Source organism: Gallinula chloropus, assembly GCF_964237585.1.
Source record: "Gallinula chloropus genome assembly, chromosome: 28".
In the NCBI taxonomy this organism is placed as follows: domain Eukaryota; kingdom Metazoa; phylum Chordata; class Aves; order Gruiformes; family Rallidae; genus Gallinula; species Gallinula chloropus.
In genome coordinates, this window is record NC_140113.1 from 4,561,865 (window position 1) to 4,577,440 (window position 15,576).

The following is a 15,576-nucleotide window of genomic DNA, read 5'->3' on the forward strand; positions in this document are numbered from 1 at the left end:
ATGGCGACGTTGCTGGCGGTCTCCAGCGACCCGCTAAGGCAGTGCGGGAGGTCCCTAAAACAGCATTCTCACGGCTTGTGCGCTGAAGCCTCAAAGAGCCACCATCTCTCATCGAAGGCCTCGGGAAAGAACAGCTTTTGAGGCCGGTCGCACTGTAGGGGTTGTCAGGAGCTCGTTTCTTGCTTTGTCCCGACGCTGAGGGGCGCGCAGCCCGGGCGGGAGGCGTTCCCCGCGGGCAGGGCCTCAAGCCGGTGCGGCGGGTCTGCCCTGAGCGGGCTGGCGCTGCCACTAAGGCTCAGCCCTCCGCTCCGCCAGGGGGCGCACAGCCTCTTCCTCCCGCAGCGCGGGGGCGGTGCTGCGCCTGCGCGGCGGTTCGAACGGGATGGCGGCTGAGGCGGCGGAAGGGTAAGAACGGGGCGGCGGCTCGTCCCGCGTCTCCTCGCTCGGTCGCTGCCCTTGTCATCTTTCGCTCTGTTCTTGGCAGGATGTCTGCATTGTCGAGTGACTCCAGTGCCGCGGTGGCGGGCGAGAAGACATCTGAGAGCAAGCGGAAAGGTAGCTGTGGGGCGAGGGGGGGCGGCTCGCTCCGCCTGAGGTGCGGCGGGTGACTGAGGCGGGAAGCGCGGCGGCGGGCTTCACCTGAGCTGTCTTTGCCTCTTCAGGAGGAAGAATCGTGAAGTCCCGCTACCTGCAGTACAACGATAAAGTCGTTAACAAGGTACTTGAATGCCTCGCTGCTGGGCTCAGCGAAGAATTGAGGTGGTGTGAGGGGCGGCCTTGACGTGTGGCAGACACCTGAGCAAAGCGTTAATCTGCTGGGGTTGTGAGGGGGCTGCGGTGCGTTATTAGGCGCAGACTGGGATAGGAACTTGGCAGTGCTCAAGTGACTTGCAGAGCAACAAACCACCCTGCGATTGTAGCTGTTCATTGAGATCTTGCTGACTCCTTATGTTCAGCCTTTTCTGTTTCTTGATTGTCAGGATGCTGCAGTAAATTCCTCTTCAACATGTACTGCTAAACCAACTTCTGCAAGTAAATCAGGATCAACGCTTCCTCGGAAAAGTAAAACGTCCACTGGTAGGTTTTACCAAAATTTAAAAGATGTTCTTTTCTGGGTTTGTATTTCTGACCTGTGGAACTCTTAACATCTCAACAATGTTGTTAAGGGATGATCTTTTGTATTGCTTACGTCACTACCAGTTTTTATGTGTATGCAAAGGGAATTAAGGAAGTTGATGTGGGATTAAGAGGCCTTAAATTCTCTGGACATAGAGAACTAATTAATTCAGTAATTGGGCTCTCTAAAATCAGCATATCTTGCCTTCTGTGCAAGCATATATAACTAAGTTTGTGTAGAATCTGTTCTGATTCCTATAGTTTGATAACAACTTTTTTCTACAGGTAGTGGTTCTACTTCATTACATCAGAGTAGTTTTAAGAGAGAGAACTTGCAGTCCACTTTATTAGATGAAGGTAAAATCTGTCGACCAGACCTTGATATTTCAGCTATTAATGGTAAGCTTCCACTTGCATGTGACTTCTTTGTTTATAATTTTCAACTTGGGAAGCAATGCTTGTATCCTACTGTATTCACAAAAAGAGTTTATTAAATAAAGTGAATGTTACTTCAAGTGTCTTTAAGGAGAGGCATTGAGGTCTTTGGGTCTCGATTTTTTAGTATCTTCTGGGTGCTTTATTCCTTTTACTTTGAGATCAAGTGATAAAGAATGAAGTGCTCTCAAATCCTTGTTCCTGTAACAGCAGATGGGTATTAGTTTCTATCTGCAACTGTTACTTAAAGCTAAGTGCTCATTGGATCCACGTCTTAGAGTGTCATCAGAGCCAGAAATAAAGCAAAAATTGTCTTTATTGGTGAACATAAGAATTTTGAAACTATCTTTGCCTTTGATGATATGTTTGCACACCTTATATGCCTCAGTATAAGAGGGCAATAACTTGTCTCTTGCCATACAGATAAAACTGTCTCCAAAAATACTCCTGGCTCAAAATCTGCTTGTGAAAGAACTACAGGGGGACAACAACCACCCCGAAAAGCGGTGAGTCTCACTGCTTTCATTTATTAAGCATGTTTATTTTTAAATGTGTGAAATTAAGATTTTTCTGTTTATCTTCAATCTTGGTAACAACTTTGAGGTCCTGAGATGATCTAGAGCCTTCTGGCAGAAGTCAGAGGATAGGTCTATTCTACTGCTAGAGACGTTTGTTTTCTTTATCGGTTATCTCAACACTGACCAAAGCTCTCCTTCCGTTTCTTGTGGTAAAGAATCTGCTCCAGTTATAACATCATCACTTGTGGATTCTTTTTGTATTCCTGTCAATACTTTAAAAACATATCATGTTATTTTCAAATATTTTCCTGACTCTTTTTTTTCTCAGAAATAGTTGAATCAATTTAACTTTAATTACCTTATTTAGAGATCTCATTCAATGTAGCACTGAAACATCAAGTTCTCTATCAGTATTACAAAAACCTGCTGAAAATGTTATAAAAAGTGTTGGAACAAAGATCAAACAGGTATATTTCATTAACAAGTGTCGTTAAAAAATCCCAACTTTTCATTAAGCTGACTGTTGATGATGATTCTGGGCTCAAATTAGACTTCCTGTAATTTATTTGAAGGTTGGAAAAAATAATTGCTCAAATACCAAAGCTGATCTAGTATATTCTTTTCTTTTCAGCTGGAAAGAGTTCCTTGTGGTCTGACAGAAGAGCTGCAATCTCAGACACTGCTTTTAACTCACCTAAGAATGAAGGTGAGAGCCAGTCAAGTATTTGGTGTTTCAGATAGAAGAACGTGTTATTGAGAAATTGCTTAATGTCTTGTCTAAGCTTTTTGATGCTTAGAAGTTAGATATTTTGCAACTTTATATGTTTATGGTTGTAAAACTGTATGACTTGCTTTGAAAACTCTTAAAGTGAATTAAGTGCAGTATCATGAAGCTGGTGCTGGTTCTTCATGAAGTAGGTGTATGTAGAAGTTTCTGTGAGTGAGTGTTTAAAGTTCGAGGTTGTGACTTTGTTCACTCACTGCTGTATTTGTACATTTTTCCCTTAAAAAAAATTAGTGAGGACAGGGGAAGAAGGTGGAAGGAGGCTTTAAATATAACATACCATGCTTTGTTGTGTGAGGACTCTAATTTACTAATTGAAGCTCTTTGACCTGGTCTGAGGCTTAGATTTGTTTATTCAGAATGTTAATTACTAAGATGTAGTTGTGAATATATATTTTTTTAATGTAATAGACAGCAAAAAATCTTGCTGAGCTGGAGAAAAAAGCAGAAGAAAACTTGATAATGTTGTACAAAGAAAAGGAGAGACAACAGGAGGAACTCCACAAGTTGAAGCGTGAAATTCTGCTTAAAGAGAGAGAGCAGAAACTTGCTGAAGTGTTAGACAAACAGGTAAGCTTTATTAAACTTAACGCTTCTCCTATATTTAAAAAGGCTCACTTATGACATTAGTCCTTTATCCAGAGAAGATTTTTCTGCTTCTGTGGCCTGCTGGAGTACAATTATATGCATCTTAAAATAAATACTTACTTCCTGTTGTGCCATGTAATGCTCTCTAGTAACCTAAGCAAATCCCTTTGTCACATTTTTGGTTGTCCCTCGTGGATAGGCAGGAAAGAAGTTAGAGCTGAGATGCTGAGAAGCAAACATCTTCGGTTCTTTGTCTTATTTTTATATGTTAGACAGCAGTGGTTATGGTCTGGTTGTAAGAAGGCAAGTTTCTGATGGAGTTCTTGATGAAAGGTGATCTTGGAAGCTAAACACCCCATTTTTATTTTCTTTTTTTTTGTTAGTTCTGCTGTGTCAAAAAACTTTTTAGTGTGTGCTTGGTGTTTGTTAATATCATAACTAACTTATTTTTCTGTATTGAGCTGGGTCTGTATCTACAAAATGGCTGTCTTTCAGATGGAAGTGCTTTCTCCTCTTGTTCCTGTGCTTGAACGATTTAAAGACCAATATAAAAGCTTTGCAGTTTCCCTGGATGCCACTAGACATGAATTACCCATAAGGAATATTCACATAGAAGATGTGCGAACATACCTTGGTATGAAAATTTGATTCATCAAATTTATTTGCAAAAATAGTGGGGTTTGGAATGCAAAAACTGTTATGTTATTGTTAGATAGATCTGTGGCCACTGGAGGAGTTTTGTGTGCTCTCAGATCTTGTACAGACACTGAGCCACAATGTTAGTCACATGTTTTGCTCTGAATAATTCTTGTCTCTGTTTAACCACTAAACTGCCTTTGAAAAAGCTCTTTATCTTGCAGCAAGAAAAACTTTAGCAAGTTTCTCTGTTTTAACTCTATTCATGCCATTCTTCCTCCTTTCTTGTTCCTAATTGGTAAGCATGTTGTAGAAATACTGTGATCTTGTTTATCTTTCTGAGGGATAAAGTCATATGCATAGGCTTCCTAAGCTTTCGTGTAGAACTGGAACTCAAATATATTATGTGATGTCTTGAATCAGAGAATGCTTCTTTAATAAATTCATACTTGTATTCTGTTGTTGAAATCTGGATGAAGCTGCACTTCTTAAAACTGCTGGTATGTAAGAAATGGAGATCTTAAACCATTAAAAATTATCTTGCTTATCTTACAAAACAAATGGAAAAGGGTTATTGAATAACTTCCTCTTCACCCTTCTTAAAAGAACTCTGAGTACCTTTTTTTTTTGTTTGTTTGCTAATGCTGAAGGGAAGGACTGGATGAATCTCATGTTAGGGGGACATGCCAGTAGCAATATATGTAACTGGCCAGGGGATTTTTTTTACGGTTAAGACTTGGGGTTTTTTCTCTTGCATGTGTTTTTAAAAAAAAAAACAAACCCCAAAAAGCAACAAAACCACTTTGCACTCTGAATGAGAGCTTGATTAACAATTTTAATAGGCTGTTGCTGGTGTTAGCCTTCACAGTTAAAAATAATTTGCCTTTCACAGCTTTCTTTTTGTGTTCACAAAAGCTGAACAAACAGTAGTTTTCCATCATCTAGTTGACCTGTTTCTGTGGTTACTCTAGTTGCAAAGTAATCTTGTATTAACTGACACCACTGCCTGCATTTTTTAATAGTATCTTTAACATCTCATTATAGATGAATTGCAAGAGCAGTTAACTATCACAGAGGAACTTCTGACAGAAGTTGTGCCAGACTACTCAGAAGACAGCACAAAAACAGTTAGCGGACTGAAAGACCTTAAAGAAGCTTCTCAGAAACTGGGTAAAAACCTTCAAAGGTATAACAACAATCGGATGAAGAGAGTCACTGGTTAAATATTCAGAGGAAAATCTATAGTCTTGTCAGAAAGTATACAGAATGTCTATTGGAGGAGGGTTAATTGGAGGGCTAGTAGCACTAAGTTTAATTCTCTTCACAGCAGATACCTGTTTCTGTCCCTACCCCACCTACAGTCATCATAAAGATGCTTTTTTTTTTTTTTCTTGTGTATTCTAAGCAAATTGGTTAACTCCCTATTTTTTGACACTTCAGCTGAGAATTTTGGTGAGCAAGAGTAGCCCTGCTAAAGAGCAGCTTTGCAGAACAGTGGAGAATTCCAAGAGACAGAAAGGAGGACCGAAAGCACTATGTCTTAAATAATAACCAGGCAGAGCTATCATCCTTTAGGAAGTAGCAGGAGCTCAGCAGAGGGTTTTTAATTTGAGTATTATCACAACAAAGTGTCACTGAGAGTGTGAGGAAAGATAAAGCATGATAAATTTCCTTTCCTCTCTTTATTTCCCTACAAGAGATTACAGCTCAAACCTTTGAAATTTGATAGCCCATCTCGTCCTCCTGTAAACAGCCCCTCCTCTCCAAATTCTAGTCTTTGGGAAGAAAATCCACATTTTATACTTTATATTTTTCTTCTGGTAGGACAGTGATGTGAATGTTGAGGCACATAGCCTTTGGGGTGAAGTAGGAGTTGTTATCCTCCAGAGTAACTGATTCAGCTTGCTTCATTTGTTCCAGGAGCTTCACACAAGTGCAGAACCTGTCGTTTGAAGTTAGTAAAGAAGTTTCTCTGCACAACCAAAATATATGCGAAGAGAATCATGGACTAGATGTTGTGAAACAGTGGTACTTCATATAAGTTTGTGCATTGTTTTACTAACAAGTGGGTAGTAAATCAATCCTAATGGACTCCCAGTAACTGGTCCAAGTTCTCAGTTACACCAGAACACGAAGCCATCACTGTGTGCACCTGCCATTATAAGAAGCGGAGTTCTGTTCTGTATGCTGTCCCATAAGGAGGTGTCTTTTTTTCTTTTAACATGAATTTCTGTGACACCGTTCTCACCACTTTCTGCCGTGACCATACTGAAAACTAAATAGTAAGAAATCCTATTCTTAGCAAATATAACCTGTATTCTTAAACTTTTTTTTACTTTTTTGGAACGGGCTTCAAGGACACTGATTTGCATCCCTTTCCAAAGCATAGTGTTCATTAGGGGGCAGCATATAAGAACATAGATGTGGAATTGTGTATGTGGTACTGTGCGTTTGCTGATCTCATCAGGAGGATCCATAGGAGTGTACAGCATGATGGTTGGTAACTCAGTGAACAACTTCTGGAAGAGCTCTTATATCTGGGTTAGCTGAGAGGAGAAGCTTTGTGGGTAGCAAGTAATGAGGCTGACGCTTAGAAGCAGCCTGGTCAATTGTAACAACTGAAAGGTTTTGGTAACTTTTTGCCTAACTGTCATGGAAGCAAATTATTAAAGTCTTAAATGCTTTTTTATTAACCTGAAACCTTCTTTTTAAGGATTTTATTTATTCTTTTTAATAATAAAGTCATATTTTTCCACTGTTACATCATTAGTATTCGTGTTTGACTATATTCACTGATCTACAGAAGCTTTTATTCCCATCGGGGCTTACGTAGGGCTAATACTACGCGATTATGTGGTGATGGACTTAGAGGCACTACCCAGTCCCAATGGCAAGTTATGACCTACTAGCATCCAAAGTGCTGAGGCCAAAAGGTTGGCAATGTGGAGAGAAACATCAAGCGTAACTACTGAGTAAGTGCTGAGAGTAAGTGTGCTCTGTTATGAACATACATGCCAGATGTGACAAGTTTTTTCAAGGTATTTTCCATTTCTATACATGGAATGCATTTCTGAAAGACATACTGTATCATGGGGGTGTTTTTACCTGGGGATTTTCTTTCTCTGACAGTTTTTCAAAAGTTTTACTTTGTACTTAGTGCTACATTTCTAGCTTAAGCTGTGTCTGTAAAGCCTTTTGGCCTGCTCAAGAGAGATGCTTGGAGCATTCTTGTTTTATTTCTTGCAGTGCTATTCGGGCTTTCCTGCTGGTGTTACTAAGCGTAGCTTGATTCTTGTCCCTTATTAAAAATTAGGGGTAAATGACGCTATAGTAACTGGATAAGTAAGATGTTCAGTGCACTGGATGAGAAGTCAATGTATAATGACCATCCTTGTATATAGTATTTGGTTTAGTGGGTTTTTTTTTAAGCAACTTACCTGTGAGCTAGTGGGAAGGTAATGTGTTATTTTAAGTTGTTAATCGGTTATTTCTTCACATATGTTAGAAGATCTGCATGTAAGAGCTCACCTGTGTGTTTGCTATTCAGTCTGTGAGTCATAGGTGCTTTGTGAAGCAGAATCATGCTCTGGGCCAGGAATGTGAACTGCACCTATGGAGTTGGCCGCTGGATGGGGAACTTTGCTAAGCAGTCAAGTCATAGGTTTGTTTTTGGTGGATTGAGATTTCGGTAGAAAGGCAACAATACTCAGAAACTGCTGGTCAACCACCTGTTTTTCCAGGTTTGAATAACTGCTAGGATGTGTGTCCTCTGGCCTTTAGCCTGCTTATTGCAAGTGTGTCATTCTGAGGCTCGATAAAAAGTGGGGCATGCTTAAATGTGAGGGGGAGGGTTGCAATGAAAATCAAGTTTATAGTGTCGTGATAATTCTGTGTCTGAACAGGCGCAAGTCAGAATGGCATTCCTTGCATTTCTTGATGGCAGACCTCATTACTGGTCTAAATATTTCTTAAATACTTACAAATTTGACTTGCTTCAGTAAAGTAACTTTCTACAACTGAAATACTACACTCTGTGTGTGTGTAGAATATATCCAAATGTTGCTCAAGCAGCAGACAGTAATCCAAATTTTCCCTCTAAAGTGAAGTGGAATGCTATTAGTTCTCTTCCCTGAAGAAAGGTGGCAGAGAAACGTACTGCTTGCAGTGATCGCAGTTAAAGGCTCTAGATCTTTTGGGGCAGTAGTTCATCCTCACTGCTGCAGGTGGCACTCAGTAACTATACAACAAGCCCAAGGCAAAGTGGGAGCCCTGGAGCTGAAGGCCAACTCCACAAACAAAACAATAAAGCACTTGGGGCTGTGCACATACAGCTTCAGGAGAATCACAGGCATTGATTTGAGCATTCCGGTTATTCTTTTCCTTAAACTGGACGTTTGTGTAATTCTTTGTTCAGATGGTAGAATAAGTGTTAGATGAAGCAGTTCAGTTTCTTCAGGTCTAAACTGTTTTGAACTGAGACTTCTCCATCTTGATTTTCCTGAATTTTCTTTTTAAGTGATTCTGTTCTGGCTCTTTGCAAAAGTGTTTTAGGCCTCCTCCAACTTGAAATAGCCATTAGACATACTGAATGCTGCACAAACAACAACAAAGAACTGCAGAATCACTGGAGCAGGAGCTAAGCAGATGTGACACGACTCATTTTGGATTTTCCATTTATTTTCTGACAGTGTCACATGCTCTGAATCTGATTGGAATCCTAAACAACTTCAGGGCTCTATTTATCAATCCCTTTTTTGTACTTTTGTTTTTAACCTAGAGTTAATAGTGTTCTCCTTTCTGTAACTTGTATCCATGTAGATACATGTTCTGTCTGAACCTACGTGTTCATCTTTTAAGCCAGAAGTTGTTCTTAATTGTTAACATTTATGTACATTAAGGTGTTTTGCTTTTTTTTTCCTCTTCTGAAAGCAGTTGTGAAATGAGCCATTTTCATGGGCTCTGAGAGCCTAGCCTGGGTAGGAAGTGGGAGGACAGCAATGTATCAGTCCCTTGCAAAATTGTCTTAGCTATCTAAAAAGTGATTGGCAAAAATAATTTTAAAGAAGGTTTGCCCTGCACAGAATGCCCTCCCTGGGGCTTGGTGGCTCTTGGGGAGCTGTAACCACATTCTCTTGTTACACTGCTGTTGGCTGACTGTTTTTACCACCAGCTCAGGAGGGCTGAGTCAAAGCATTTTTTGGCTGTATGCAGTAGGGTCACCAGGGGTCAACATAGGGGAGCATCCCTCTTGCCTATGGTGTGCTGTGGTGGAGCTGCAGCCCAGGAGATAATCAAGGCCTGTTTGCCTCTTCACCACTGCCCCCCAGTCCTACAATTCTTTGTTCACACTGGCTTCAAATGGAGCTGATTCTTTACTCATCAACAGCAAGTAAGCAGCTCATGACCCCAGCAGATGTTTCTGCATTTTAGGCTAATGAGAACTTATTGGATTACTGCAGTCTTCCCTGCCTCGGAGTAAATACCACTTTGTTGGAGATCCGGAAACTCAGACTGAATATGATAAACAAACTGCTGGCTGGACTGGGATTGCCAGGACATGAAAAGAGTTCCAGAGCGGCAGAGGATCTAACAGCTCTGAAATGCACCACTGAGCCACACCAATTAAGAGCATTTCCAGTGATTATGTGAGCATTCCTGTTCAACTCACAGAAATCATTTTAGGTTGTTTCTTCTGCTGTGTTTGTGTGTGGTCTGTAAAGGAAGCACAGGGACAGAGAAGTGGGTTTGCAGAGCAGGCTCAAATGCCTCTGAGTGGTTTCTTTGAAAATATTTCTGTGATAAACATATATGTAAGACCTAAGGAGTTTTCTTAAATTTCCTATCTTAGTAAAGCACATACAACTTGACTCTTCAGACATAACTTCTTTGTTTATGTAGATAGTGTGTGTTTGGAGATGGTCTGTAGGATACCAGAAATTAATTCCTTGTTTTCATATCTACCCAATGTGGGGGTGGGAAGTTAGGCAGCTGATTGAACAATGGAGTTCTCAGAACTACTACTCAGTGTGTCTGTGGCATTTAATGCTCTCCACAGTCAGGTTTTATTGTGTATTTCTTCACAACTCTTTAGACGGTATTTCAGGAAGTGAAAGAGTAAACAAGTAACTATAGGAGTTATAGCACTGATCCCCAGCTAAACCAGGATGGAACTTACTAGCTTGACCTTGGAGAAATGTTAGCACCATACATAACTTCAGTGTATCACGGGCAGGGTAAGTATCTATATAGGCAGCACTCAAAGATGTTGAGAGCCCTTAACCCTTTCTTGCTACTTTTTCTGTCTTGAAAAAACTGTCAAAATAACAATGTAACAAAATAAAACTCCTCAAATTAATATTATCTGTATGGTAAAAGGACACCTCTACCTACTCTGTTACAAAGGTATCCAGCTGAATTTTTAATAACTCTCCAGTGTGGAAACTTCACAGCCTCTCTAATCACCTCATTATTTATGAGCTTCCATCAAACGCTAGACTATGCACAAATTTCTGTTACGTCCGTCTTGTAGAGGATGAGTAGAAAGTAACTTCTTACTATGTGTCTTAATGACAGCCACTTCTGATTAAGAACAGTGCTTTCTTCCTGTTCTAAACCAGCAACTGCCCATGATGTTATACTACTCTGAAAGATCAGCCTCTCTTGTTCTGTAGGTGATTAAGAAGCATTTCTGACAGAACTACTTAATAATTATATTTTCAATATCATCATCCTGTTTGTTATATGCTACTCAGATTATATTCTTCTTATGCCTGTGCTCTTTAATTATCCTTCCCTTGTAATTCTGTTCTAGAGTCACTTGTATTCCCAGGAGGCAGGATCAGTCTTGTTTCTACCACTGTGTCGGGACTGATGTAGCTTCTGTAAAAGGAGATTCTCCTCACTGCTGGTAAGCTTGCAGTATGACAAAACCAATAGGACCCTTGTTTGTGGTTATCAGTTTCTGTGTTTGACCAACAGAAGGGAGGCTGTCACAAAAACACAAAGGGAGAACAAAATGAGGAGTTAAAGAAATAGGTGTGGTGACTTTTGGGGTTTTTTTACCATGAGTATAATGCTGTAAAAATTAACTAAGACCTTAGTCTTGTCTGACAGTAGGTAATGACTGACAGGAATGATTTTTTCCTTGGGAAGGGGAGACAAATAATTCTGGTTTCCCTGAAGCTAATGACTTTTTCATTTGTTTTGTGGTTTTTTTCGGCCTTCTACTGAAACCTAGTGTGTACAGGACTTAAAGCAAAACAAAATAATTAATAGCCTCATTGTTACTGCAGCATCTTATGTGCACAATTTGTGCATTCTTAAAATCTTTAAGTATTACCTCCTGTGCCTTTAGGTCTGGTCACCTGTGTGATAAGACACACTGAAGCAGTTAACAAGGGCTAATTATTAATGATGTGATTCTTGAGTAGTCTTACTGATTTTAATTTTGCTTTTTTTGCCCCATCAATAGCAAAAAAAGTCACAGCTGAGAGCGTTAACACTCTAAGCAGTATTATTCAGAGCTTAGTTTTTGTTTGACAAATACCTGTGTGATAATTTTAACATAGCCCACAGTTTATTTACAAGGTAAATGGGACATGGACGGGAGGAATTCTTTCTTCTGCAGGGTAAGGATTAGAATGTACAAGTGGCCAGGATATAAATTAGATCATCAGAACCAATCTAACTATATTCACACCACCTAAAAGCTGCAGTCCCTCCCACACCTTTCTGACACACGAGTGTAGCCGTGCCAATCCCCCGCACGCTTTTAACCTGGACAAGTGCCTGAGATTCCCAACATTTCCTGAGGAGCAGAATTACGTTTTTTGTAAACAAAATAAAAATCTGAACTATGCACAGTGCGAGCGGGTGGGTGAATATGGCCCATAGATTTGACTGATGAATAGTTTTTATACATAAGCAGTTCTTACAGAACTTCCTTTAAACTCTAACCATTCCCAGATGTGGCTTGCAGGCGGCTGCTGGAATTCCAACACCTGTTGCATCACACTGAATACGATTCATTTTGGCAGGCACAGAAAATTCCATTTCAGTAACTAAATAGTTTGAAATGATATCTAAAGCCTCCTCTTTTTTTTTTTTTCAGACCAAGCTGATTCTAGCCTTATTTACAGGATTGCACATACTTTCATAATTAGGAGAAGGTTTGCAGTCTTTAGAGACTCTAATTTCTTATAGGCAGCAAATATCAAATAGAAGATCTTCAATTTGGAACAAATCTCCCCTTTCAAAGAGTTAACAATGATTCAAAGGGCTGTAATTCCACATAGTGATAATTTTGAGCTGTGACTTCTGAAATGTAGGAATATTGTGTTGTGTTTAAAAAAAATAATATGCTGAAGATGATGGAGCTGCATTTTAGAAGTGTACACTGCTGGATTCAGAGTGTTGCTGCTTCAAAGTCCATACTCAGAGCTTTTTCAAAGATAAAATGTGGGTGACTGCAGAATGCCTGTTTCATGGCACATTGGAGGGATGTTTTGGTACTTACCCTATAGATCTCAGGCGTGAGTCTGTGAGGAACCATTTGTGGGGCTGCTCTATCCAAAGGTATGGATTAGGCATAGAGATGATTAATTTTTTGAAAGCATGATGCTGTTTCACCCCAGACATACCTGATCTCTTCAGGACTGTCATCAAACTCATTGATTTGATTGGTTGAGGTATTGTACATCAGTTATAGGCTGATATACCGTAAGAACTACTGAGGTGCTTCGTGATCATTTTGTCTCCTTATTGTCCTTAATCAAAGGATTGCAATGAAGTGTTACCCTTAGGAAGGAGGCTGTTTCATAGACAGGGAAATACTGAGACATACAGGGTTCTGTGGGTGTATCTGAAAAAATGATGAAGCTGAAAAAAAAGAAAGAATTTGGAATTACCAGATTTTTACTTTTATCTTCGCACACGTTTGGCTTATCTCAATTAAAACAACCCCAGACAACCAAAACATTCTCACTTTAATGTGCTTTCCAATGAGTTGCTTCTCAAAGCCTTGTTGGTTTGCTTGCAAAAAGATCTCTCTGGTTCTAGGGTTTGAATGAGGTTGAATGAACTGAAGGAAAATGCAGCAGTAAGGCATAATCCACTCTTTAAAATTATCTTCGTTTCTATATGTTTCAGAGGCCAGACTGTATTATAAAAGAGAGTTGGGTTTTTTAAGAGTATTATAAACCAGTTTGGACAGAGTTTTAAACCAACCAATGTAATCTAGCAAAATATGTTACCTGTTCATAAAGGTACTGCCTCACATCCTTGATCATTATAGCTGGTATGACTCCTACTACAGGAACAGTGCCATTTCAGTACACTTAAACATTTTTGAGGAGCAGGAATACTTTATATACTTTAAAGATGGCGAGGAAAGATGTGCTAGGAGGGCCTCTTTTTGACTTCATGCTATTTTGCATGTGTCTTCAATTTTGGGCAAACAAAAGAGTCCCTTGGTAGCTTTCATAGTGTTGTTTTGCCATGTGAAGATACATAAGCAATGAAGTGAGCAAGAGAGGAGCAGTTGTGCTTAAAGGGCACAGCAGCAAGCAAAAAAGGGTTCAGCTTACAGAGTATTAAAAGCTGGAAACAGCTTCAAGACATTCTGCAACTCCTCCCACAGATGAGCTATAGCTAGAAAAAATCCCATTAAAAAGAAATGAAAATAACCTCTCCCAAGGTGGTGAAGAATCTTTAAAAACTCCTTGCTAGTGAGAGCATAATTGTGATGTTCTCATTGTGTTGAATAAAATTCCTTCAGTTCCCCACCCTGATCCTGACAGTTGGGGCAAGTCTTAAAAGAGAATCTGTAGACAATTGTTAGCAGAGGATTGTTGATGTGGTAAGAGTGGTTTAAATAGGTGATTTCCTTAAAACCTTTTAAACTTGCCTGGCTTGTGACACTTAACTGTTCTAAAAACTGTAATGAGCCTTGCAAAAACACATGGTCCTTTTGATTTAAGTTGTCTGGTAGAAAGAATCTTCAGGCAGTGAGTACTTTTTTAAAGCTCTAGCCTAGTTCAACTGTTCTTTTTTTAAAAAAATTAATGAAATCTGTTCCCTCCAACTCTTGTGCTGCCTCTCCACCAAAGTAAGACTGATCAGCCTCTGAAGTCTTACTGCTGCAGCAGTCAGGGAAACCTCACTCCCTTTGTGCTGTTTGGGAATGGACTGACTTGCAGGTGTTGATACTGCTACAACATATGGTGATTGAAATTATTTTAAGTGGGAGAAAAATAGTGTTTCAAGTTTAGCAGCTTTAGCAACTTGATTTGCTGCTCTTGTCAGAAGCCAGAGGAGAGAGCCTTTGGTAGATTGAGTGGATTTTTGGATATAAATCTCTACTGCTGCTAAATAAAATGCTGGTTCCATCTCAGTGATTTCTAGAAGAAATGGAACTGAGGTTAGCTCCATTACTTGAACCTGTTTTCCTCATAGGTTGCCTTACTGCTGGGGGAAAAATAGGATTCAAACTACCTATGTTGAGGATTTTAATTTATTCCTGGGGGGAGAGTTCAGCTCTGTTGAAGCACGTCTGGGATCCTGGCTTGCTTAGGCTGTCTCCAGTGAAGATTGGAGAAGTCATTCCTTGGTATCTGTACGCAGGGTTTAACCCATCGCTGAGACATGGCATTTGTTCCCTGCTGTAGGTTTTTGGATGTGCTTTTCCCAGATTTGTGTAAGATCTACTCCTAACGCTGCACCCTCTTCTTCAGCCTGGTGTAGTGAGAGCTCCCCCTCCTGTCTCAAGCCCCTCTAGCCACGGGCTAGGACAGAGGGATGGAGATGGATGGAGTAGGGCCTAAGGATGGAGGGGGATAGAGCAGCATCAGTCCTGGCGCTGGATTTTGAGTTGGAAAGCAGTTTTTTGGCAGCGCTCAGTGGCGTGCCTCAGTACAAAGGCTCACTCAGTGGGACAAGATCGGGCAGGGGTGTTGTCCTCTGACCCAGGCTGATGGGACCTTGAGGAAGCTCTTGCATCTGTTTGAGGAGCCTTCAGGGATGGGAAGGAGGGAGAATGCTCAGGCAGGTGCTCTCCCGGGGCTGGTTGAGCTCGGCGGCAGAGGACCGATGCCCCAGAAGCCCCGGGGAAGAAGGCCGGCCAGGCTGGGCTGTCGGGGCTGCAGGGAGGATGGTGAAGGTGAGGAGCAGCAGCTGGAGCCGGGAGCCCCGCACCTGGGACCGGGCGGGGGCAGGCTGCGGCCCGGGGCCGAGAGGCGGAGGTGCGGGCCCGGCCCCCTCCCCCGGTGCACGCTGTCAGGAGCGGGCGGGGAGCCGCAGACAAAGAGCCGGGGCCGGAGCCGAGCGGGCACCGGGGCCAGGAGGGGGCGGCCCGGGGGCGGGGACGCGGCGGGGGCGGCGGCCAGAGGCACCGGGGAGCCGAGCCCGGGAGCGGGGCGGCGGGGAAGCTCGGGCTGCGCTCGCCGGGAACAAAAGGCTCCTCCTGCCCGCGGAGAGCGCCGTGGCCTGGGGCTCCGGAGCACC

The 15,576-nt window shown here is 41.4% G+C and overlaps 1 protein-coding gene across 1 annotated transcript; it reads left to right on the forward strand.

Annotated features, from left to right (window-relative positions):
* Positions 1-6,838, forward strand: HAUS8 (HAUS augmin like complex subunit 8; the record flags this gene model as incomplete). Its single annotated transcript, XM_084276155.1, has 12 exons — positions 1-41; positions 343-405; positions 485-555; positions 663-718; positions 981-1,077; positions 1,402-1,515; positions 1,975-2,057; positions 2,701-2,775; positions 3,265-3,423; positions 3,937-4,075; positions 5,122-5,263; positions 5,998-6,838. 12 exons carry the CDS (start codon positions 1-3, stop codon positions 6,116-6,118), a joined length of 1,161 nt encoding a protein of 386 aa, XP_084132281.1. The 3' UTR covers positions 6,119-6,838.
* Between the last annotated feature and the right edge of the window lie 8,738 nt (positions 6,839-15,576).